At 44.4% G+C, this 26,708-nt stretch overlaps 1 protein-coding gene across 1 annotated transcript in view; it reads left to right on the top strand.

The window, feature by feature from the left end:
• The window catches only part of LOC121643693 (magnesium transporter protein 1-like), a 77,195-nt gene that overhangs the window by 5,307 nt on the left and 45,180 nt on the right, over window positions 1-26,708 (top strand). The window contains exons 4-6 of the mRNA XM_041991251.1: window positions 566-706; window positions 780-920; window positions 22,954-23,041. Coding sequence (XP_041847185.1) covers window positions 566-706; window positions 780-920; window positions 22,954-23,041 — 370 coding nt within the window. The remainder of the gene's footprint in view (window positions 1-565; window positions 707-779; window positions 921-22,953; window positions 23,042-26,708) is intronic.

The following is a 26,708-nucleotide window of genomic DNA, read 5'->3' as shown; positions in this document are numbered from 1 at the left end:
AGCTCGTGCCGTGTTTCTCCCTCTGGTCAGATGAGCCAGATTCCCGCCCTGAATGACGGCTCTTTAGTCTGTGTTGGTGCTCTTAGAGAAACACCATTCCAGTCCTGGTTCTGTTCTGGAGTCTCCGGCCCATGTTTACACCAGTTTAACCAGAACCCAAGTGGAACATGGAGTGGAGGGTTGGAGATTTGGTCCTGAAGGTTGCTGGTTAGGTCATCAGTTACACAGTTGCCCCACCGTTTGAGAACTCTGGTGTGAGACGACGGGGTTAAAGGTCTTCTCAGGACATCTGAGTGTCTGTACAGAACGACTTGCTGCCTTCATGATCCACAGAGACGGTCCACAGAATGGACAGGAAGAGAAAATAACACCAGAGATGACTCACATCCAGTCTTCCCAGTGGGAGCTGAAACCAGTCCAGTTTCACTCAGATCTGACATCCTGACCAGTCTTAATCATACAGACGAGTCCAGAAAGCAGGTTGTAGGTTTTAGAGATGATCCAGTTTAATAAGGTGCCCTTGGCCACACACACACCAACATTTTTACTCCATGTTTGTCTGCAGCTAAATATGAACTCTGCTCCGACCTTCCTCCACTTCCCGCCCAAAGGGAAACCCCGCCGATCCGACACCTACGAGCTTCAGGTCCGAGGCTTTTCCTCCGAGCAGCTGGCCAGATGGGTGGCGGACTGCACGGGCGTCCAGGTCAGTGTTGGACCTTCTCCCACCAGGACTAATGCTCCCAGAACAGCTGGGTGACGGCAGTGCTGTGTTTCAGATCCGGGTCATCCGCCCGCCGAACTATGCCGGACCCCTGCTGCTGGGCTTCCTGCTGGCTGTGATCGGAGGGCTGGCCTACCTCCGGAGACACAACCTGGAGTTTCTGTTCAGCAGGAACGTCTGGGCCTTCTCTGCTCTGGTAGGTTCCACCACCACACTCCTCCCCGCAGGAACATGCTCTTTCACCCAGCAGGAGGCTTCCTGGTCCCTCCCCTTTGGCGTCATTAGGTCATGCTTACATTAAAACATACTGTCCTTCAGCCTTTCCCAGACGGGGGCCCAGACCCCCGGGAGCGTTGCAGGGGTCGCCAGGTCACTGTTGGAAGAATAGAGCTGACTTAAAATCAGTGTGGGATTTTTAGTAGGGAGGAACGCGGTAATGCAAAGACATTCATCTGTAGGCACATCTTACTACCAGTTTATCCTGATCTGGGTGGAGAAGCTGGTTGTGGGCGTAGGAACTGGCGTCTGTCTCCATGGAAACGCTGGTGGGAGTTGTCCTGGTGATCAGAAAATATACGTTTCAGTGTAAAATCCTTTTAACTGGAATTTAATCAAGTTTTCTCCATAAAACGCAGCTTTCTCTTCTACAGCTCTGAGATTTGTACTGCTGGAACTTTGCTTTTGCCACCGTTGTTTTAACCCCTTAATGCCCAAATTTCTTTACACCTGTACGAAACCAAAATAAATACAGTTAAAGGTTAAATAAGTAGCATCTGTCTCTCTACATTAACAATGTTTGGTCAAACTCTTCTCCTTTCAAAGTAAGAGTTCTGTGCTGGAATAACTTCAGCATGTTGCTCTTTCCAACTTCCTGGTTCCTTAACCAATCATATCGGGCAACAAGGCAGCGTTTGGTATTTTATGTCGGTTAAAGAGCAGCAGCCTGCAGGTATGGAAGCTGGTAAAAGAAGCAGACCAGAAATAGTTTCAGAAAAACCTAAAAAGCCTCGGCATCCTGCTAAAAAAGCAAACGACCACAATGGAATAAAACGAGGATCAATGCTGGAGAATCTCTTAAAAGGTGGAGAAGTCTGAGCTGGCAAAGTTTCTCCCGACAGGTAAACACCGGAGTTTGGCTTAAATTAACCGAAAAGTTCATCTTGATTTACAAAGATTTTAGTCTAATTTATTTCTCGGTGCTCATTAAATGGATGTTTGTGACTGTATGGACGTATTAGTGGAGTAAACTGGTGGCCTGTTAGTTTACAACAACAAACGTAATGATGTTTTGGACCGAGCGAATACTGTTTGTCCTTATAAACTTATGAAATTATTATCAAATTCATTTATTAAGTGAGACTGAGGGAAAACAGCCGCTGCGTGGTATTTGTTGATTAATGTAGCTTTTGTTTACACTATTTTATGCTAACGTAAATTAGCGCGTGAAAGTAGCGCTAGCATTGCAAAGCATAGCAACTTCCTGTGTGAATCATCTTCGCTCGTCATCATGTAGCTGGCGCTATGTTCTCCGTCCTTCATAGACTTTATAAAAGAACCGTCCGCTCACAAACCACCAACCTACAGAAACTCTCCGAGAGGAAGGAGGACGAACGCTGTCCATGTTTTTCTCTGTCGACTGCAGTTCTGATTTGAAACACTAGGTGTCAGTGCTGCTTGTTATGCCTTTAAATTAAAAAGGAAAAATGACAACAAGAGTGGAATAGAATATAATAGAATTCAATATTAAGTAAATGAATAACAAATATGACAATAAATGAATCTATAAATAAAAATAAATGATAAGAACATTAATTGTCATAAATTAACGACGCTTGGTGTTGAGGGGTTAAAGATATTACCTGAAGGTTGAACACCTCTGGTGGGCAGCAAACCACTGATTGGACCTCATGTCAGCCGAGGAAACAGACCAATCAGAGTTGTAGAGTCCATCTTTCTAAACCTGGCCAGCGTTTCCCTCCGAGGTCTGAGATACAACCCAGGCTAAAATTCAAGCCAAACCGAGGACGTGGTGGGGGAGGGTCGGTGTCCGTTCCGGCAGTTCGTTTTTCATTTAAAGCAAAAAATGAAAACATTGAAAAACCACTACTTTTTTCATTTTTTGTTTCCTAATTCAAAACGAGAAATCAGACAAGGGACCGTCATCCGTTTTCTGATTTTGTGCACAAAACGAAAATGGAAAAAACGGATAACGAGCGCTCAGATTCCATTTTTGATTTTTCGTTTGAGGCAGGGTGCGAGCCGGAAGTGGTGTTTCTGTTACTGCGTTAACTTATACAAAGTACTAACACCGCTGCTACAGTAACTACAAAAGAAAAAAACATTAATAAATAGCTCTTAAAATAAATAAAAAGGGTAAGATAACATTCATCAGTGTTTGTCAGTTCCAGAAGTTGCTTGCACATAGAAGACAACAACGTTAACATTTACCGAACTTAAAAAAGAGCATAAATCTCAGGCGGGAGAGTTCGGCTAATAATTAAAACTTCTGGTGTCTGTTCCTGAAAGCGGGTTATGTTAAAACTCCGAGGATGTTAAACCTAACTTGGGGGAAACTTACTTGTTTTTAATTTCAGAAAGCGAGCTAAGTCTTGCGCCGAGTCTGTTACCGTGGTAACCGACTCTTTGAAGCGAACCTCTTCATTGACAGAAACCCCGGGTGTCTGCCAGTTTCCTCCCTCCTGAGGCAGCTGTCAAACATCGGTTACCGTAGCAACGTGATTCTAAGGATTTAGAACTAATTAAATTCACAAGGATTTACAGGTAGAAGACGTTCAGAGTTCAAACATAAAGATCTCATCAAATGGTACCGTTCAGTTACTATTTCTGTCTCTTTGTCACGTGACAAACCGCAACAATTGGATGATAGCCAAATTTGTGTTTTCATTGCCTGAGGCTACTTAGTAAATTTCTTTTGAATTGAGACCAGAAAACGTTTTAAACATTTTAGACGAACGACAGCACGTTGAGTTGTGGGTAAAGTCATTGGAAACATGATTCCATAAAGGCGTGATGGGTAGAGATCTACTTTCACCTCTGGATCCTAGCACACTGTCTCCTCGCCATCCTCTTCTTCCTCACTCACATAGGCTGTTTGTCATGTGTGTGTGATAGAGTTGCATAAAAAGTATGAATGAGACAGTATAAAACAAAAAAAAACGCTCGTAAAGTGCAGGTCCTCCGCAAAGAAGCTCATTTCCTCCCATGTTATTTCCACCCTATGTTCTAGTCCTACCATTCGTTTCATATGTACACACTATTAGATTCCTACATACACTGATAATGAATCCACAGTGTTTTGCTATTTTTTGGTTTATTTGCATGTTTAATATTCTTCATTCGTTCTGTCACAGTGATGAAAAATCCATAGATCCCCTATTTTTTCCTCTTCTAGATGGTAGCATCCAGAATTTTGCTGAGATAGATAGATAGATAGAAAGAAAGAAAGAAAGAAAGAAAGAAGTACTTATTCATCCCAAGCTGGGAAATTTAGGCGTCTGCAGCGGTACAGTCATTTAGCAGTTGTGCTTCTAAGGTAGCAAAAAAATAAAAAACAGTATAAAAATTTTCAATATCTACAAGACTTATACAAGGAGGAATTTAGCTATACACAGTAAGAAGTGAGAATAGCCAGCAAATAATATAGTGCAATGATTAGTAGTGACAGTTGTTTTTCAGTGACACAAGATGAGGATTTTAGCTGTGCAATGGTTGATCCAGTCAGTGCAAAAATTCACCAGTTACAACCAGGTCACTCATGTTGTTATCTCTGACACAGATGATGATGAGTTAAACAGTCTTATTGCGTGTGGCAGGAAAGATTTCCTGAAGCGGTCCTTGAGACAGCGAAGCTGTCTGAGCCTTTTGGAAAAGGAGCTCCGCTGTCTGTCCAGCACAGGGTGGAGAGGGTGGTCCGGGTTATCCAAGATAGATAACAGTTTGTTCAGTGTCCTCCTCTCCACCACTGCTTCTAAAGTGTCCTGTCTGCAGCCAATGACAGAGCCAGCCTTCCTGATCAGTTTGTTCAGTCTGTTGGTGTCACTGGCTGCAATGCTGCCCCCCCAGCAGACCACAGATGAAAAACAGGGCACCTGCCACCACAGACTGATAAAAGATTTCCAGCATCTTGCTGCACACGTTGAACGACCGCAGCTTCCTCAGGAAGTAGAGTCTGCTGCAGGCCTTCTTGTACACAGCTGTGCTGTTGGTCTTCCAACTCAGTCTGTTATCGATAGTCACTCCCAGGTATTTATATTCCTCAACCGTGTCCACATCACTACCCAGGATGCAGAGGGGCTGTGGAGCTGATCCCTTCTTCCTGAAGTCTAACACCATCTCTTTGGTCTTGTCCACATTAAGCAGCAGGTGATTCTTACCGGCCCACTCCACAAATCAGTCCACCAGCCCCCCTGTACTCCTCCTCCCGTCCACCACTTATACACCCAACAACTGCAGAGTCGTCAGAATATTTCTGAAGGTGACAATGACTCTGAGTTGTACTGAAAGTCTGTGGTGTATAAGGTGAACAGGAATGGAGAGAGAGCACAGTGCCCTGCAGGGCTCCTACATCACTCATCACCACATCAGACAGGACACCGTCCCAGCAGGACAAACTGCGGCCTGTCTGTCAGGTAATCAGCGATCCAGGAGAGCAGAGGACCCCGCCGACACCCATCAGCCGCAGCTTCCCACTCAGTAAAGAAGGCTGAGGATGGTGTTGAAGGCACCGGAGAAGTCAAAGAATGTGACTCTCACAATGCCTCCACTACCATCCAGGTGGCGAGTGAGCTCGCTGCACGCAGATAGATGACAGCATCACTCCACCCCCACACGTGGCGCGGTAGGCAAACTGCAGAGGGTCGAGAGAAGGTTTCACCAGCGGCCTCAGGTGGGCCAACACCAGCCTCTCCAGCAGCCTTCATCACATGTGATGTAAGGCAACTGGACGGTATCACTGAGGCCAGATGGAGATGGACTTCTTTAGGACCAGGAACCAGGCAGGAGGTCTTCCAAAAGTTGTCGGTACCTTCTCCAGGCTGAGGCTCTCAGATTGAAGAGGTGGACTGGAGAACTACAGACAGCTGGGCTGGCAGCAGGTCCTCAGTATCCTGGGGCTGATACCGTCCGGGCCAGCAGCCTTGTGTCTGTTCAGTCTCTCCAGCTGTCTCCTCACCTGCCAGGCTGTTACAGTCAAGCCAGGGGAAGGGGTTGGGGCGGGGGGAGGTGTTATGGGTTGAAGTCCAGTCGGATCCAGTGGGCTCACTGTAGGGGGGGGAGGGGAGAGCAGTGGAGCAGTTGGAAGAGGGGGGAGGTTGTGGGATGGCTGGGGTAGGGGCAGAGGAGACAGGGGGATGTCTGAGAGCTAAAACCTGTTGAAAAAGTGTGTTAAGACTCGTTAGCTCTCTCCCTATTACCATCAGTCAGTCTGCCTCTCCCCCCCACATCCTGTGATCTCCTTCATTCCAGACCACACCTCCCTCATGTTGTTCTTCTGGAGTTTGGCCTCCAGATTCCTCTTGTAAGAGTCCTTACACTCCCTCAACTTGTCCCTCAGTTGGTGCTGCACCCTCCTCAGCTCCTCCCTGTCTCCAGACCTGGAAGGCTCTCTTCTTCTTGCGAGTAGGGTCTTCAGGTCGCTAGTGATCCACGGCTTGTTGTTGGGACAGCATCTAACAGTCCTGGAGGACATGACAGTGGTCCTCACAGAATTTGATGTATTCCGTGATGCTGTCCGTCATATTGTTGAGTCCTCCCCATGAGGCAGGCGGAGTGCATCCCAGTCTGTGCAGTCAAAGCAGTCCTGCAAGGGCCTCCTCAGCCTCCTGTGTCCACCTCCTCACTCTCCTTGTGGGCACAGGCTGCAGCCGGACAATAGGCACATACTTTGGTGAATGCAGAAGCCAGAACACAAGGTGTGATCTGACCTGCCGAGGGGAGAAAGGAAAGGGCGGTTGCACTGTATGCTCCCTGTGCGTTTGCATACAGTAGGTCCAGAGTTTTATTGTCCCGAGTCGGAGCAGTCCACATACTGAGTGAAGTCAGTGTTCTGTCGCATGCTAGCATGATAAAGTCCCCTGTGATTACCATGAAGGCATTGGTTGCTGCGTCTGCAACCGGGAGACGACGGAGCTGATGACGTCAGCGGCGGCCTCCGCATCAGCTGATGGGGGAATGTAAGCAGTTAACACAATGGCTGATGTAAACTCTCTTGGCAAGTAATACGGCCGTAACCCAACAGCCAGCAGTTCCACGTTTGGGTTGCAGAGACGTTCCTTGACACGGACGTGTCCGGGATTGCACCAACGTTCATTCACATAAAGCACAATCCCTCCTCCCTTCTTCTTACCGCTGTCTGTCACATCTCTGTCCCCCCGCACGGTCACAAAGCCGGGTATAGCAACGCTGTGGTCCGGAATATGTGAGTGCAGCCACGACTCCGTAAAACTCAGTAAACTGCACCCACGATACTCCCTCTGTGTTTTAATCAGCGCCGCCAGCTCGTCCATCTTGTTCGCCAGAGAGCGCACATTCCCCATTATGATGGCAGGAACAGCAGGCTTGTATCTCCCCTTCCTTGCCTTCACCCTCACTCCGGCTCTGCATCCCCGGCTTCTCCTCCGTAGCTCCTTCGGGATATTGTGCCTGACCCCTGGCGACAGTACAGGTTTACTCAGCGCTAACAGCTGGTCGCGAGAGTAAACAATGGGCCTGCCACTGTGAGCGTTGCTCTCGGTTACGAGGAGTAACGAGAGCAGCAATAAAAGTAAAAAGAAGAACTTGGAGCATACAAAAACCATTGCTGTTCCGTTGCAATAAATAATAAACACAGCGAAAAGCCAAAGGAAAGATAAAATAAATACTGAATAAATACTAAATAACAGTAAAAGCACCCTCAGAACTGGAGCTGCTGCCAACAGGCGTCCGACCAGGAGGGAGGGCCCAACGAATCCAGATCTATCTTTAATATCTTGTAAAACCTGGATTTTTTGCCCATTTACTGTGAACTTATATGCACATACTGAAAATTGTCCTATCTTCCTGGATCCAGATGGTCATCCGGATCAATACCAACATTTAATGGAGTCTTAGTTAGACCAAGACCCATTCTCAGCAAAATAATCATGGGAAATCTGCTCAGTAGTTTTTTCATAAGTTGCCAACAGACAGACTCTCCTAAACGCTGGAAAAACACAACATCCATCATATTTAAATTATTTCTAATGTGGTGGTTTAGCTCACCAGTAATATTAAGGTCATAAAATGCTGACCATGTTCAATCTAAATCAGGATTCAAGTAGCCAAATTATACTGACGTGACAGGACAACACGTTTACATGTTTTATATAGTGAATTAAAATTTAAAGCTAACATTTGGACAAGACGTCCAGAATGAAGACGTGACGGCTTCAAACGGACGCATTGTGTGAAACCGTGTAGACGTGTTGTGCTGGTGCTCTAGTCGACCACTAGATGTCCCTGGTATGGTCTTTCTGTGAGGATTTGTAGCTTCAAATCTTATTTGTTTTTATTTTAACAATAGGGAATAGGTCTCAAAACTTCCACAAGGCTTTATCTACCCATCTCAAGTATCTATCGTTTATCCTATTCTAACCTTTTCTGTACCTGGATGTCAGTATTTGGTTTACTTCTTATCAAAAAAAGACATTAGGCTTGGTCCAATGAGTCCCAGATAACCTGAATAGAGGCTTTTATACTTTTCATGTTGCCTAGTAAAGGAGCAAGTTGTTAACGTTCTATTCATTTAGATTTTTGAACCTTAATGTAAACCACAGAAAGCTAAATATTAAACAGACCTGTGTTTATTACAAGTGTAAAGGTCTAGTCAGCATACAGTTATGTGTTGTTCTCTAATTACCAACAATGGCAAAAATGTGTATTATACATGAACAAAGATTAAAGACAGAAATAAAACCGGTTTATTCTGAAGACGAAAACTAAACTGCTCAGAAACACGAGGTGAAAACTTTAAGATCATTTTAGAGTATAGGACAAAATCAACTTGTAACAATTAAAACAAAACGCTGGTAAATCCCACCTGAAACTCTCACCTGCCTAGGAGCCATCTCACACACCCTCCCATGTTTACGGCTCCATCACACACTCGTTCCTACAGAGTCAAACAAAGCTGCTACGTCCACGTTTCTAGCCCGACTCTGACAGGAAGGAGTCGCTTACCAAAACACCGACTCCAGTCAGCAAAACTCCCACTTTTATCTGTAGAAATCTGCAGCAGCTTCAGCGAGAAGGTTCTTTGGGGACCTTTGCCTGAAATAAATAAAATAAATGAAAAAGGAGAAGAGAGAAGATAAATAAGATTACCAACTTATCTCTTCATTTTCACCATTATCGGTCTAATAGTTTAATTCAGTACCTGAACGCGAAAAAATGAACAGGAAGTAATCTTTACGGCATCAATTCAACCAGCACAGGTTAACCAAGTATGTGGGGATGTGAAATTTTACTAGAATGTACCCTGAACCTAACATCAGATCAACTTTGACTCATAAAATACTGCAGCATGTCAGGTCTGTTATAATGAAGTACTTTGCTTCTGAGTTGACTAGGCATTGCAGTTTTGACCAAAAAAAGACAAAAACTATAACAAATACGTGAAATGAGAATAATCAGTGATGTGAATTATCATGGTTTATTTTTTTTTTGTACAGTTTTTTTTCCTCTGAGAAGAAAACGAAGGAGGTAAAAATACATTTTGTTTAACATGTTTGTGTTCATGTTACTAAACAGCAGTTTAAGGCTAAGGTGTGTTGCTGCGCTCTGAGGTCCCAGTACAGGTTAAATATGAATCCAGAGACCTGTACTACAAAAGCCAGAGTAACCTACCACTGGCTTACCTCTCTGTCACCTGGGTTGACGCTGGTGATCTGGATAGGCGGACTACGAAGCTGGTTACAGACTCAGTAATCCCAACCCAGGGTTACAGGACCTCAGTAATCCAACCCAGGGTAGACAGACTCAGTACTCCAACCCAGGGTTACAGGACTCTAGTAATCCAACCCAGGGTTACAGACTAAGTAATCCAACCCAGGGTTACAGACTCAGTAAATCCAACCCAGGGTTTACAGACTAAGTAATCCAACCCAGGGTTACAGACTCAGTAATCCAACCCAGGGTTACAGACTCAGTAATCCAACCCAGGGTTACAGACTCAGTAATCCAACCCAGGGTTACCGGACTACAGTAATCCAACCGCAGGGTTACAGACTCAGTAATCCAACCCAGGGTTACAGACTCAGTAATCCAACCCAGGGTTACAGACTCAGTAATCCAACCCAGGGTTACCGACTAAGTAATCCAACCCAGGGTTACCGACTCAGTAATCCAACCCAGGGTTACAGACTAAGTAATCCAACCCAGGGTTACCTACTCAGTAATCCAACCCAGGGTTACAGACTCAGTAATCCAACCCAGGGTTACAGACTCAGTAATCCAACCCAGGGTTACAGACTCAGTAATCCAACCCAGGGTCACAGACTCAGTAATCCAACCCAGGGTTACAGACTCAGTAATCCAACCCAGGGTTACAGACTCAGTAATCCAACCCAGGGTTACAGACTCAGTAATCCAACCCAGGGTTACCGACTCAGTAATCCAACCCAGGGTTACAGACTAAGTAATCCAACCCAGGGTTACAGACTCAGTAATCCAACCCAGGGTTTTCCCATTGAGATCAGTGCGTGCTCACATAAAAGGTTCGGAGTTTGACCAATCACAAACATGGACAAACCCTGCAGAGCAGCTACTTTACCATGGAGGAGCAGATAATTATTCTTTAAAAATGTGAAGAATTTTAAACACATAATCCAGGCCAAAAGCAACACTGTTGCCATAGCAACAGCCTGGCAGGACATATCCACATAATACGTAAACTCGGCAGATTATATAATATTAATATATCGGACATATAAATGGACAGTTCTCTGATTACTTCAAGCACAGCCCAGATGTTCGGGCAGAGCTTCCTCAGTTCCTTCCTTAGATATTTCATTTTAGGTTCAGTCTAAAACATACTTGGTATCAGTCAAGAAGAAAAACATACTTCAAAGGGTTTATTGAAAGACTATTTCCTTCATTTAAAGGATGCATCTATCCCTAATAACTCTGTCTCTCCTAAGCACTACTTTTAAGATCTGCACACCAAAGTAGACAGAATGGGTGGTCATTTTCCAAAAGCTCTGATTGGTCAGAGAGGTGGTCCTTTTTAACTTATCCAGAACATAACCTGCTCCAGAGCTTAGCATAAGTCACTGGGCGGTTTACTTGGTAAAAAGTGAACCAGTGTCTAGTACAGAAAACCCGGGTAACCCTGAAGTCCAGCTTCGTAGTCCAGCCTTCTGGCTGCCTGAGCAGGCTTGTGTTAACATTTTCCTCACCTGGGGCTCGATGGCGTTCCTGCACCGTTCTCTGGTCTCCAGTGCTGCTTAACTTCAGGTCAGACTGGACGGGCAGAACCTCGTTAAGTTGTCATCCTGTTCAGTCTGTCTTGGTCAATCAATTGAACAAGAGCAGTGTTAATGGGATAATTGACCCTGGTGTTTATTTCAGGCCAGATCCTCTCCACTGTATGATTCTGTAAAAGAAATATTCACAAGGAAAGATTAAAAACTGAACTTGTCCAAATGAAAATAGTCTCTGAAATAGTCCAGAACTTGGGCGTCAAAGTCTGTCCTCGAGGGCTTCAGTCCGCAGGATTTTTTCCATGTTTCCCCTGCTTCAACACATCTCTGACTTGGATTAAAATGGATCCAGCAGCCTATAAAGTTCTGGACAATGACTCATTTGTTTGAGGTCAGGTGTGTTGGAGCAGAGAAACATTGAAAAACCTGCAGGTTTGTGGACCTCAACCGGATCTGGTCACCCCTGGTGTAGAATGACAAAGTAGTGTTTAGCACCTAATTTGGCGTTAATTTTAAGATAGTTTATGATTTTATGTAGTTAACAAAAACACCCTTAAATCAAAACGCCAACACAAACCTTCCTGCTGAAGGCTAGAAGCTAAAAGTGTTTCAGTCTTGAAAGAGGAACAGAGGGTGGTGTTTGTTTCTGGAGACTTAACTTTTGTTCATGTAGATTGGATGTATGGCCTTCTCTCTTTGTTGTACCGATGCTCAAGTAGAACTCTGTACCATGCATCCACTCTAACATGGTCCCATAGCCCATAAGCAAGGGACAAATACATTATATATACATCTACACACACTTGAACTGTGTTACCACTGCAGTACAACACTTCTCAAATACCAGCAGTTGTGCAGCAAACGGCTCATGAGTGCTGAATCCTCTAAAGACAGTATGTGATGGAAGCTTCCAGCGAAGACGCCCTCATAATTTTACAAGCAGCAACACATTTAACAGCAAACCTGCATAAACCAGATCGCTGGAAACTGCTATAACCTAGGAGGCAATTCACTTCCGTTTGTAGTATGTCTGCTTCAAAACAAAGACGAGGCTGTCAGAATGGAATTATATATATAAATATATATATACACAAACAAACTTTATTTTTTAAACCAGGGATCTGCACTCAATTTATCTTAATTAAACTGGCACAGAGGCAGAAGTCCATAAGTTAAAAAAACAAAAGTAAAATGCATCAGCAAGAATTCTTGACTAGCATGTTTCAAAAACAAGGTGCACTTTTTCAGCTTGTTCAAGTTTGTAATAAACCCCCCCAAAAAACAGAATACAAAATAATAGATTAAATGGAAGTCCAATATGTGAATGCAAAACAAAAATCAAACTTTAAAGGACAGATAAGTGGGTGGCATGGTTTGTCTATAGCTTGTTTGTAATAACACAAATATGTGTGTAGAGGTTTTGTGCTAAAACACAAGCAGAGTGATGCCTGTGACCTGTGACCACATTCCCGCTGGTACTAAATACCCTCTCTGATGGGGAACTAGTGGCAGGCACAGATATTTTTTCAGGTTTGGAACATTTCCTCATGGTCCTCCCACCACAGCAAGGGGATCAGATCAGTGTCATGGACAAGTCTGCTTTCATGTCTCTTTGAGTGACGGTGTAGCTGAGGAAGAGGGCTTTGCTGCCGTTTTAAAGAAACTTCCAAGAGTTTTCTTTTTTGGTGGCTCTGGTTCAGACACTGCTGGTGTTTCATGAGACTGTGAAGCAGCTGACCGTGCTGTGCCCTGGTCACACAGCCTGCGCCTCCATCTCCAATATTGGCTCTTGACTTGATCTCCTCCATCTTCTCTGCATTGATGTACATGGTTTTAAACCGTGGATCCACAAACGAAGCCATGGAGCTAGCAGGGCAATCAGTGGTCGGGGTCAGCAAACTTTTCTCTTAAATAATCCAGGATGGAGACTTCGATGGACTGGGTCCTCCCGACCTGCCAGGGTGCTGGAGTTGAAAGATGAAGCACAGGCTTGGCTGTGGACACTGTAACATCGTCCTCACCAGACAGCGTCAGTGAAGAGGTTTTAGAGCTTTTGCACTGACTCTAAAACTTCAAGGTTTTGCCAGGTCAGAACCAAGGAGGACGTGTTTTCTTGTCTGAAGACAAAACCAGAGAAAGTGGCTCGTTCCTGCTTCAGCCATTTCTGACGGGATCCCACCTGGTAGCCGACTCTGATCAGCTGGTGTTCAGGTCTGTCCTCCAGCTGCTCACAATCTTCTTACAAACAGCAGCTGCTCGATCAGTGCGGGGGTCTTCATGCTTCCTCTCCTGCAAGGGGTGGGGAAACCGATTTAAAATATTAAATAGAAATAATTATTCATTCAGCCTACTAGTGAGAACTGTTTAAGTAATTTATTCTCCACAGATCTGACCGTTGACTCATATGCTTACAGAATTTATATTGTCAATAACACCACAACAATGAATGACAAGCTGTTTTCAACGTAAGAATGGCTCGTTTTAACTGGATGTGAAAAGATGCTCCATATTTTTAATTGCATTAAAAACTTATTGAAAGTACTCAAGCTGTTTAAATACATAAAAAAATACGGAAAACCGTTTCAAAGTTTTTAATTTTAATTGTGCTGAAATATAAAATAGTATCTGAGTTATATTAACCACTGTTATAAAAAATATAAATAATATCTCAATTAGAGGGAGGAAAACCTATACAAACACTCACCAATATCAAGGTGCAATCGATGGCCAAAACACTGTAGTCTTCTCCTCCCGTTCAGACGCATAGCTTTTGAATATGTTAGTCTCTGTCTGTTGTTACACAGACTTGATGAGTTTCTGATAAGTTCCATGAACTGAGAGCGTCTTGCAGTCCTTGTGAAATTAACTCTGCTGTATGATCATCAGGGAAAAAACTTTCCAGCTGTCGATGTAACGTATAGTTAAGCTGAGGTAAGGCTCACATGTTCTGCTGATCCACAGATCCGTAGTGTAGAGAAGTGGTCACGTTTTTGAGTTATTCTGCCATCTTTTCTCGCACTGAAATGTACAAATTCTGGAAGCGCTTTTTCTGCAAAGAATGTGCGACCAGGCAAATCATACTTTGGGTGTTTTGATGAGGCCTCGGATTCCAGCTTTTTCCACAACGCTGACTGGGGCCATGTCTTTAGCCATGTACCTGTTACTGCAGCTGCTATCTCTCTCCATTTTGACTTTTTCTGTCGTATGGGATAGATTTAAACGAAGAAACCAAAGTCATTTGTTTGCGGCCAGTTTGTCTGGTGATTTCTTCCGTGTCGGTGGAGATGTGAGCCACGTGGAGCTTGAGACGTTCTTCATGTTGCTGAAGATGACATTTCAGGTGGTGAAACAAGTTGGTGGTTACTGCCGCCTTCTGTATATAAATATATACACACACACACACACACACATATATATATATGTGTGTGTGTGTGTGTGACTGAGTCACCATCACTCAGTGACACATGGTTTTCTCCAGAGTAACGTGGCTATTAACAGCTGCAGGTACTCCATCCATGACTCACATCACCAGGACGTTCTACTACAGCCATGTAAACACTGGCAAACTAAGAGTAAAATGTTCTACATGTAAAATAAAAAGATGTCTTGTAATGTCACTTTACTAATCCCAACAACCCGATGGACCTCTCTCATTTCCAAAATCCAGCTAGAAAAATCATATCAGAAATTTATGTGGAACCATTAGCACAGCACAAACTAAAACACTGAATATCGGTGAATTTTCTACCAGGTTATGAATACACACAGCTAGAAAATAAAGGAAACACTTAAAAACACATCTTAGATCTTGATGAATGAGATATTCCAGTTGAAAATCTTTATAAAATAATAGGAGAATTATTGAATCAGAATCATGAAGCCCTGAAGGTCCGGATTCAGAATTATTCTCCAAACAAAGTGGAAAGGTCAGACAGGCTGAGCCAACATCTGTGGGAATTCAGAATGAGGTTCAGCATTGTGTGCAAGACTCTCTGCAACATCTGGGCGTGCTTCATATGAGAAGACTGATCTTCTATGAGGGATCTTCTCCCAGTCCTGGATCCTGGACGTACGTGGTGTGACATGACAGCGGTGGATGGAGTGAAACATGGTGTCCCAGAAGTGCTGTATTGGATTGAAGTCTGGGGAGCAGGCAGGCCCACCCATAGCATCAAACCTTCGTCATGCAGGAGCTGCTGACACCAGGGCTGGACAGTTTATCAAAAAAATAATCCAATGGGTGTTGTTGAGTGAAGGAATGTTGTCACACACTCACTTACACACCTCACTCGTATTAATGAGTAATTAGCAGCTCTGCATACGTCTGCTAACTCAGTGTGATGCATCTCAGGTGTGTTGCAGCAGGGAAATCCTGGACCGCCCTGGTCTAGAGTCCCTTGCAGGACTGTTCTTTGTCTTGCTAACTGCTTCTCATTTCCACCTGTTGTCTATTCCATTTGTCCAACAGCAGCTGAAACTCAATCACGGTGTGTGTTGCTTGCTAACTGGACAGACTGACGTCCTAGAAGTGGGACAGACTGACTTACATGGTAATGATAATGTGTTCCCTTTATTTTCTCTTAGCGCAGCAGATGTACGCTATGTGACTGTAATACAGACTGAAAAACTGTGTAAAGATCTTAGGTTCCTCTCTCAAATTTTACCCAGTATTAATATCAAATAATACTGATATGAATACAAAATACAGCAATTCTTCTAACAGTATGTGATCCAGCCCCTAGTTCCTTCAGAGCCAGCTGTTTCATTTCCCAGGCTGTCAAAATACCCGCCTCATCTTGGCCGAACGCATCTTTCACTTTGGTGATGATGGTCCCAACACAAAATAAGAACACATACATAAATTTAATAACAAACATGCACAACATCAACTTAAAGCCGACAGGCTTACACAGCACGAAGGATCAACAGCGGCAGGATCACCCACCCTTGTGGGTCCCATCCCATTCAGAGGATGACTAGTTATTATGGAGACCGTGGTGTGATGTGTAAAGCTTACAAATCTTTTGTTTGATCCCTTTGAAATGTTTTGGTGGTGGTAGCTCGTGGAGATTGGCTTAATGTGCTGCCTGTGGCGCTTTGGGGACGATGAAATTAAAAACGCTGTGGAACATTTACAGGAGGCGCAGCAGCTGGTCTTTCCACTGGAGTGCCGTTTCCATGAAGCTCGAAGTGGCCCCTCATGATAAGGTCAAAACAATTCAAGTCCCCATCTGATCTCTGGTATATAAAGTATTAGAAAAACAACAAACAACAGCAACAAAAATGAAAAAATTGATAGCTTACAACTTTGACGTGTGTAGCTAGCTTGGTTGGGGTGAAGAAGCTAATCTCTAATCCACATAATTTAAAGTAGTAGCAGCAGATCGAGATGAAAACAGGTACATACCTGGAATATAAGAAATCTTTTCCATTGTCATGTCCTCGGCTCTGAGGGTAACCCTTTTATTTTCTTTAAACAAAATGAAGCTCTCCGTTCTGTCGCTACACTTTCTCTTTTTTTCGCGGTCTTCATAACTTCTGGCTCGCGCCCTGCCTCAAATGAAAAGTCAAAAATGGAATCTGAGGAGAACTTCCGGCGGCAATGTAGAGCGAGGACGCATGTGAGAGGGCTCCCGTTTTTCTTCGACTCAAACTCAAATTTGACCCCATCCAACCCATAGGAACTCAACGTAATCGTCTCTTTTGCGAAAGCCAAGTTTTTTTTTTTTTTTTTTCAGTTTTCTCCAACAAGTATGAGCAACTCCAAGAGTGCTAAACAGGCCCACGGCATGCAAACCCCAGCTACTCGCGCCGCCACGTCAGCTTGCAGCAAGCTAGCATCGTTCGCAGCTAGCAACAATCCTCCAGAATCTCTATCGGGACAAAGCACCTTAACAGCGTCCATAACTTTGGATCAATTGACTGCGGAATTGACAAAACAGAGAGCTTCATTAAAGGAGGACGTCTCCTCCTTAATCCAAGAATCCATTAAGCCATTACAAGCCTCACTGGACACCTTGCAAACCACGGTGAATTCGTTCCAAAGGCGCCTTACCTCTGTGGAGTCCACAGCCGGGGATAACTTCGAACGCTTGACGGTGGCGGAGTCTACAATAACTGAGCTCAAAAATCAGAATAAGCTTCTGCTAGATCGCCTTGATGACCTGGAGAACCGTTCACGCCGAGCCAATCTCCGCATACTGAATATTCCAGAGGGAAGCGAGGAGGGTAGGGATCCGCTGAAGTTCATAGGAGACTCTCTGATGCAGATGATGGGTCCCGACGTGTTCACCGCGCCGCCTGAGCTTGAGAGGGCTCACAGAACCCCGAATACAAAATCTAACCAGAGGAAAACCCCTCGCGCGTTCCTGGTCTGCTTTTCGAAATTCCAGCAGAAAGAGGCTGTTCTGCGCTGGGCCAGGAGCCACGAGCTTATGTACAAAGGAGCTTCGGTGAGGATTTATCAAGATCTGAGCACGGCGCTCGCCAAAAAACGGGCTGCATTTAACGACGTCAAACGAGCGCTGTACCAGAAAAATGTCCGGTTTCAACAGCTGTACCCAGCCCGGCTGCGTGTGTCCTATGGAGGAGATGTCTTTACACTTGACTCGCCCGAAGAAGCTAAAAAGTTCTACGATCAGAAGTTCAGTGAATGACGGAGGTATGACTGTATGTTATCCTGAACTGCATAATCCATTCATAATGGGGAGTTTTGACTGATATACATGGGTGGACTCCTGTTGAGCATATGGCCTCACTGTTTACATTATGGCTACAGGGAGTAGGTTATGTTAATTTGGATTTAGATTTCATCTGTATAATGTTACAACAGTTTCCTCTTTTATTACTTACCTATTATTTATTTAATTTGTTATTTACCTTCTCTTTTGATGTTGTGGTTGTATGTTTTATTTTTCCTCCCTGTCTCCCTAAGTATTCTTGACCACTTGGACATTTTACCTATTCAATGCTGTATAGTTTCTTTAGTGCTTTATGATTACATATCCCTTTTGTATAGAGGGTCATTCAGCACATTTCTGGGAGCCCTCTTGGTTAGATCAGTATGGAAGAAGTTTCGCTAGAAGTTCTTGTGAACGGTGTTAAGCCTGCAGCTTGTTACAGTTCGAGGTTCAAGTATAGGCATTTTGTTTTTAGCACAGTTTGTGCTTGGGTTTTAGAACAAGGTTTTGGGTGGGTACTCCCGTGGATTTCTGCACTTTACAAAACGACTTTACAAAAAGGCCACTGTCATAACGGCAAACATACCAGGTCCTATGTTACTCCTATCACTACATTTTTCCACAAAGTATGGACCAAAGAACGGGTGAAAGGAAAGCCAACGTGAGATTTATTAGCTGGAATGTGAGGGGGCTAAACGGTCCTGTAAAGAGAGCACGAATTTTTAATCACCTCAAATCCTTGAAATGTGAAATTGCATTCCTTCAAGAAACCCATTTGCAAGTTAAAGATCAGATCAGACTCAGAAGAGCTTGGGTTGGTCAGGTTTTTCATTCAAATTTAAATTCTAAGACGCGCGGTTCTGCCATATTGGTACATAAAAAAGTCCAATTCAGTGCTAACGCCATTGTTTCAGACCCTGACGGTCGCTTCATTATGGTCTCTGGGCTTCTCTACAATGACCCAGTGGTTTTGGTTAATGTATACGCCCCTAACTGGGATGATGATTCATTCATGAAGAAAATAACATCGTTAATACCGGACTTAAACTCCCATAAGCTAATCTTTGGAGGTGATTTAAACTGTGTAATTGATCCGATACGGGATCAGTCAAATCCTAATTCTACCAAAACATCAAGAATGGCTCGATCGCTGTCGGCATTTATGGAACAAATAGGGGGTATCGATCCGTGGCGTACTCTATATCCACAAGGCCAGTCCTTTTCTTTTTTCTCCCCAGTACACCATTCATATAGTAGAATAGATTATTTTTTTATTGATAGATCTCTCCTTCACTTGGTATCAAATGTTGAGTATTCAACTATAATAGAATCAGATCATTCTCCTGTACTTCTAGATCTTGTGCCTTCCTTAAACAACAAAATACACCCCCCCTGGAAATTGGACAGAACATTACTAGCTGATAAGGACTTTTGTGACTTCCTTTCCAAAAAAATTAGTGAATGTGTAGAATTTAATAAAAAAGATGTTTCCCCATCACTGCTTTGGGAAACACTGAAAGTCGTGATCAGAGGGGAAATTATCTCATACACTGCTAGACTTAATAAATTGCAGAAACTTGAACAAGATCAGCTTATTAAATCAATAAGTGAAATAGATACCTTATATGCAAATGCTCCCTCTCCTGAACTTTATAAAAAAAAGCTGGACCTTCAGACTAAATATAATTTGTTATCTACTGCTAAGACAGAACGTTTACTGCTGAATTCGCGAGGTCATCTTTATGAGCATGGAGACAGGGCAGGCCGTCTCCTCGCACACCAACTTAAGCGTCACACAGCCGGTCAACAGATTCCCCAAATTAGGTCATTGAATGGCAATCTAACAATTGACCCAGATGAAATAAATGAAACATTCTCATCATTTTACTCAAACCTTTATAAATCAGAAACAAAAAATGATAATAGCGACCTGGAACATCTTTTTAGTGGTTTTGTTGCTCCATCTATCACTGACAATCACAGGACTGAGACTGAACGTCCACTGCAACTGAAGGAGGTTGTCGATGCCATATCAGCAATGCAGAGTGGTAAGGCACCTGGCCCTGATGGCTACCCCATGGAGTTCTTTAAAAGATTTTCCAACCAGCTGTCCAAAATTCTACTGGACATGTTCAATGACTCTTTTTCCCGAAGTTCACTTCCAAGAACGCTGACTGAGGCTGCGATCTTCCTTCTACTGAAACCTGGTAAAGATAATACTGAATGTGGCTCATACCGCCCTATCTCCTTGCTAAATTGTGATGTAAAGATTTTAGCCAAAATTCTAGCCTGCCGTCTGGACCCAGCGATGCATGATGTGATTTCAACTGATCAGACTGGATTTGTATCTGGACGTCAGCCATTTGCCAATATACGTTGTCTTCTGAATGCTATTCACTCCCCTGCGTCCGGCGTGGTGCCTGAAGTGGTCATCTCGCTGGACGCAGAAAAAGCCTTTGATAGGATTGAGTGGGGATATTTATTTAAGTGCCTAAAAACGTTTGGTTTTGGTCCAAATTTTACCTCATGGATCAGGCTCTTGTACACTTCCCCCATGGCCTCAGTGATTACAAATGGGAGGCGGTCTCAGTATTTCCAACTGTCCAGAGGAACCCGTCAGGGTTGCCCAATCAGTCCTCTTTTATTTATATTGGCTATAGAACCTTTATCCATCATTCTCAAATCATCAGCCCTACTTAAAGGAATTAATAGGGGAGGAGAAGAGCTTAAAGTATCGTTATATGCAGATGACCTGTTATTGTACGTTTCTGACCCCATTTTATGTATACCCCATATTTTAGATGTTCTACAAACATTCGGGACTATTTCTGGATATAAACTAAATTTAGGTAAAAGTCAGTGCTACCCTGTTAATGACTTAGCTCTTCAGTTACCTGACAATGCCCTGCCATTCCAGATGTCTAGAAATGGTTTCAAATACTTAGGTATTAGTATCACAAGAAATATGGAAAGTCTATATCATGCAAACTTCCTTCCCCTACTTAATAAGACTAAAATAGATCTTAGGAACTGGAGAACACTCAACTTGTCCCTTGCAGGCAAAGTAAACTGTATTACAATGACTATACTTCCGAAATTTCTTTATTTGTTTCAGTGTATCCCCCTCTATATCCCCAAATCCTTCTTCAAATTAGTAGAAAGAACCTTTACCTCATTCATCTGGAGTGGTAGGAGCCCCAGACTGCGCTTAGAGCTATTACAGAGACCTAAACATCAGGGAGGCTTGGGACTCCCAAACTTACGCCACTATTATTGGGCTGTTAATATTCAAAGAACTATGTTTTGGCTGCAGGCACCAGGTTCTAATTGGATTCGCCTTGAGGCGTCTTCATGTAAATCAACAACACTTGCGGCCTTGGTAGGTTCTAACCTGCCTTGTTCTTTCTCACAGTATGTTACGCATAATCCAGTTGTTGTAAACACTTTAAAAATATGGTTTCAATTCAGGCAGGCTTATGGATTTAAACAATTACTTAACATTAGCCCTATACGTAATAATCACCTCTTTCCCCCAGCTCAGGTGGACCCTGCATTTACTCTCTGGCAAAACCAAGGGATTATTAGGTTTAAGGATATGTACTTTCATGGTGTATTTGCAAGCTTCACTGACCTTTCACGTAAATTTGCTCTTTCTCAGTCCAGCTTTTTTCGGTACCTTCAAGTTTGTCATTTCCTTCATCAGCACAACCCAAACTTTCCAAACATGCCTCCAATGTCGATGCTAGACGAGGTGCTAGAACTGGCGGTCAACTCGAAAAGACTTGTGTCCAAGTTAAAGAGCCATATATCAGCTCTTGATAATACTAGTCTTGTGAAAATAAAAACAGGTTGGGAGGAGGAGCTCGGATATGAAATAGATGAGGATATGTGGAATGCCGCCTTACAAAGAGTCAACATCAGCACGTCTTGTGCTAAACTGAATATAATACAGTTTAAAGTTTTGCATAGAGTCCATTTCTCAAAAGCAAGGCTCGCAAGGATATATCCCAACTTAGATCCGAATTGTGACCGATGTCAAAAAAGTCCAGCCAATTTAACCCACATGTTCTGGTCGTGCCCTGCCTTGGTGAATTATTGGTCTATTGTCTTCAGAATATTTTCAGAGGCACTCAACGTTAACTTCCATTGTGATGCGGTGGCGGCCATTTTTGGTATTATAGGCCAAAACCATCCCCCAATTAAGAAAAGCCACAGAGACATATTTGCTTTTGTAACATTAATTGCAAGGAGAAGAATTTTGATGCAATGGAAATCAAAAAATGCTCCAAAAGCATCCATGTGGATTTCAGATCTGATGCAGCACATACAGTTAGAGAAAATAAAATACTCACTCAGAGGATCTAAAGATAAATTTTTCACTGTCTGGGGCCCAATTTTTAAATATTTAAGCAAATTTAAAACCCTGCCTGAGACCCCCTCACATTCTGGAATCTCAACATTTCCTAGTTATCAGTTTGCAAACTCCTTTCAACATATCACATATTGACCAACTATGGATTTGGTTAAAGTAGTAATTTTGGTTAACTAATCTGTCTTGGACAAATGCTGGACAGTATCCATACACAGGTTGCCATGACAACGGCCCAACTGGTTCACCAGCCTTCATCCATAGATGCCCTTTAGAACTTTATTCTTGTTTTTGCTTAATTCTTTAAACCATTTTGTATATCTGGGAGTGGTTCTATTGGGGGGTTTTTTTTTTTTTTTTTTTTTTTCAAGACTAAAACATTTACTCTCTTTTTTGGGGGGGGAATGCTGGCAGAAATATTTTACAAATTTGTAATGATGTTATGCCTGTCTGTCACTGTTTGCCTGTCTGTCACTTTCCACAATAAAAAAAAATTAAAAAAAAAAAAAAAAAACGAAAAAAGGAGTGGTTTTTCAATTTTTTCATTTTTTGATTTAAAGGAAAAACGAACTGCCTGAACGTACACCGACCGGGAAGGAATGAATGAATCCTTATTTAAGTCCCACCTGAGGGCCAGACCTGGTCCTGTAGGTCTGGTCCTTGGAAGCCATTATCTGTTTTTTTGTGTCAGTGGGACGACGTTCCAACCGTGTGTTTGTGTTTCAGTGCTTCACTCTGATCATGACTTCAGGCAGATGTGGAACCACATCAGAGGACCACCTTATGCTCACAAGAACCCCAACTCTGGACAAGGGTAGGACACACACACACACAGCAGACCTGGGGACTTCCCTTGTGCACCATGTTGGCGGTTTTTAATTGGCTTTATCTTACCGGAAGTTTTCTTTCTGTCTGACAGCTGTTGTTCTAGCTGCTCGCAGGCAGTCCTGTGGAGACTTACTGTCCTCTGATAGTTACTCAGCACAGGCTCGCGGTGAAACTGTCCACATTCTGTGTGGACCTTCATCCTCTCCAGCATGGAGGTCTTCCTCCGTATGGGGGTGTGTCTCCTTAATCTAGAGCGTAACTGTTTGATCTGAGAGCAAGTTTCTGGTTTTCATGCTTAAAGACATCACAATTGCTCTCTCAAACGCTGCTCTCACAGTGGAAAAGTCTCTTCGTCTTCTTTCAAACGCTGCTCCTCTTCTCAGGTTTTGGCTCGCTGGTTCGAATCTGCTGCGCTTCAGCTCGGGTTGCTGAACAAGCTGTCTGTCAAACGTCCTCCAGTCAGTAGAACACCAGATAAATGCTGACCGAGCAAACCGCCCCTGCCTTCTTCTGGTGCGCTTGTTTTACTTCACGCTGGCTCAGAGAATCGGTACTTGTAGTCCCGCTCCAGTCCTCCGTTTAGCTCTTCTAAGGCGTTCTCAGTGGTCTTTAAACTGTGATTTGGGGTTTTTAGCTGGAACTTGCCACTTTCCAGGACTCTGCTTCTGCAGAGCGCCAGCAGCTCATTAACAATTCACCTTTGAGTTGTGGGCAGAGACAATGCTGCTCTGTGCCCACCTCCGTTGGCACCGAAGAACCCCTCACCCCCCCACCGCCGTTGCAGAGAGCTAGCTCTTCCTAGTAGCTTGCAGCCCCCCCAACTCCACATTCTCGGTATAACAAAAATGAGGGGTAATGTTGGAGCTATCCAGCCATACAGGCCCTGAGGCCAGATGTCAGCTGAGGAGGAGGAGGAAGACGAAGGGGCACATGGACGTGGTCGTCTGCCAGCAGATGCATCAGAAAGGTAATCATGTTTTTGTGAAGTCTTGTCAGGCCTTTAAATCTGCTAATAACTGATTTTGGACATGCTCCAAACATCCAGCTGTGCCTTTTTGAAGGGTTGTCATAGTTACCATAACTTATAACTTAACATATCAAATGAAGAAAAAACTCGTAGGGCTGTAGAATCACAATGGTTGCCCCCTCCCTGCCACGTGTTCTTGTGGTAAATGCATTACTAAGTCCCCTGTGGTTGAGAATATTTACTGCTGGGAAATACCCAAGGAAGGTTATATGATGCTATACTCTACTTATTTACAATAGTATTGATACCTCTAAAGAGATAACTGAGGCACTCAAGAATAGTAAATAAAAAGCCTTTATTCAACCATGGCTAATCTAATTAAAAAATATACATGCCTACGCGTTCCAGCCAACAGGGCCTTCATCAGGGCAAATGACAAAATATGTTTGTCAAGCAAGTTTGTCATCAAGTTGATGCATAGAGAAAATCAGCTGCAGCTGCTCGGTGTGGGCAGGTCGAAGGTCAGATGGCATAATTGACCTGCCACTGACAGAGTTAAGCCTTCTCTACAAACAGGTTAACATAGCATAATATAACCATATTTAAAGGAAATATAGCCTACCATATATGATCAGGTAAAGCTCTGGACACCTGAGACCGAGGACACACTGCAGGACTGTTTTGCTACTACAGACTGGGAGGTGTTTTAAAGCTGCAGGCCACTCTGAAGGACTCTTTTGTCAGTGTACAGGACTCTGTGACTATGGGACTGGATACATCAGCACTTGTGTGGATAACATCGTGCCTACCATACAAGTCCGGAAGTTCCCCAACTAGAAGCCCTGGATAAACAGCCAGGTACATCATATGCTGCGTGCTCGTTCCACTGCATTTACACCTGGCAATAAGACCGAGAACAAAGCTGCAACATTCGGACTGAGGAAGGCCATTGGAGCAGCCGAGAGGCAGGACAGAGAGAACCTGGACGGCTTCGACTCCACTGCTGAGTGCAGCATGTGGCAGGTCTGCAGCACATCACAGACTACAGGAGCAGCTCCAGCACCACAGACAGTCTGTCTGATGACCTCAACATGTTCTAAACCCGCTCTGAGACCTCCACCCCAACACAGAGAGAAGGCTCTGGACAGCAACACCCCCTCCCCCCTCACCAGTTGTCTCACCAGCCCAGGTAAACAAAGCTCTGAGGAGGATCAACTCCCACAATGGGGCAGGACCAGACAGCATCCCTGGACGAGCCCTCAGAGCATGTTCCACCGAGTTGACAGACATTCTCACCACCATATTCAACCTCTCCCTCAACCAGAGAAATGTTCCTTCCTGCTTTAAGACAACAAACTCACCCATCCATCCATCCATTTTCTGCCTCTTATCCCGAGTCGGGTTGCAGGGGCAGCTGCCTAAGCAGGGAAACCCAGACTTCCCTCTCCCCGGCCACATTCACCAGCTAATCCGGAGGGATCCCGAGGCGTTCCCAGGTCAGCCGAGAGATGTAGTCCATCCAGCGTGTCCTGGGTCTTCCCCGGGGCCTCTTTCCGATGGGACGTGCCCGGAACACCTCACCAGGGAGGCGTCCAGGAGGCATCCTAACCAGATGCCCGAGCCACCTCATCTGGCTCCTCTCGATGTGGAGGAGCAGCGACTCTACTCTGAACCCCTCCTGCATCACCGAGCTTCTCACCCTATCTCTAAGGGAGAGCCCAGCCACCCTGCGGAGAAAACTCATTTCGGCTGCTTGTATTTGCGATCTTGTTCTTTTGGTCACTATCCACAGCTCGTGACCATAGGTGAAGGTGGGAACGTAGATCGACCGGTAAATCGAGAGCTTTGCCTTTTGGCTCAGCTCCTTCTTCACCACAACAGACCGATGCAGAGTCCACATCACTCGTGAACAAGACCCCGAGATATGTGAACTCCTCCACTTGGGGCAGGACCTCATTACTGACCCGGAGAGAGCACTCCACCCTTTTCCGGCTAAGGACCATGGTCTCGGATTTGGAGGTGCTGATTCTCATCCCAGCTGCTCCACACTCGGCTGCGAATCGCTCTAGTGAGAGCTGAAGATCAGCTGAAGCCAACAGAACCACATCATCCACAAAGAGTAGAGACCCAATCCTGAGGCCACCAAACCGGATCCCCTCAGAACCTCGACTGCACCTAGAAATTCTGTCCATAAAGGTTATAAACAGAATCTGTGACAAAGGGCAACCTTGGCGGATTCCAACCCTCATCGGAAACGATTCTGATTTACTGCCGGCAACACAGCCAATTCGGACTCTGTACCCCCCACTTCACCCGGGACAGGGTTGAAGCTCTGCCGGAGATGGGAGTTGAAACTCTGTCTGACAGGGGACTCTGCCAGACGTTCCCAGCAGACCCTCACAACACGCTTGGGTCTGCCAGGCCTGACCGGCATCCTTCCCCACCATCTGAGCCAACTCACCACCAGGTGGTGATCAGTTGACAGCTCCGCCCCTCTCTTCACCCGAGTGTCCAGAACATGCGGCCGCAAGTCCAACGACACGACTACAAAGTCTATCATCAAACTGCGGCCTAAAGTGTCCTGGTGCCAAGTGCACATGTGGACACTCTAATGTCTGAACAAGGTGTTCGTTATGGACAGCCCATGACGAGCACAGAAGTCTAACAACGAAACACGCTGGATTTA

The sequence above is a fragment of the Melanotaenia boesemani genome, chromosome 7 (assembly GCF_017639745.1).
Source record: "Melanotaenia boesemani isolate fMelBoe1 chromosome 7, fMelBoe1.pri, whole genome shotgun sequence".
NCBI classification, from domain to species: Eukaryota; Metazoa; Chordata; class Actinopteri; order Atheriniformes; family Melanotaeniidae; genus Melanotaenia; species Melanotaenia boesemani.
The sequence above is the reverse complement of the archived record's forward strand: the minus strand, read 5'-3'. Positions and strand labels throughout refer to the sequence as shown.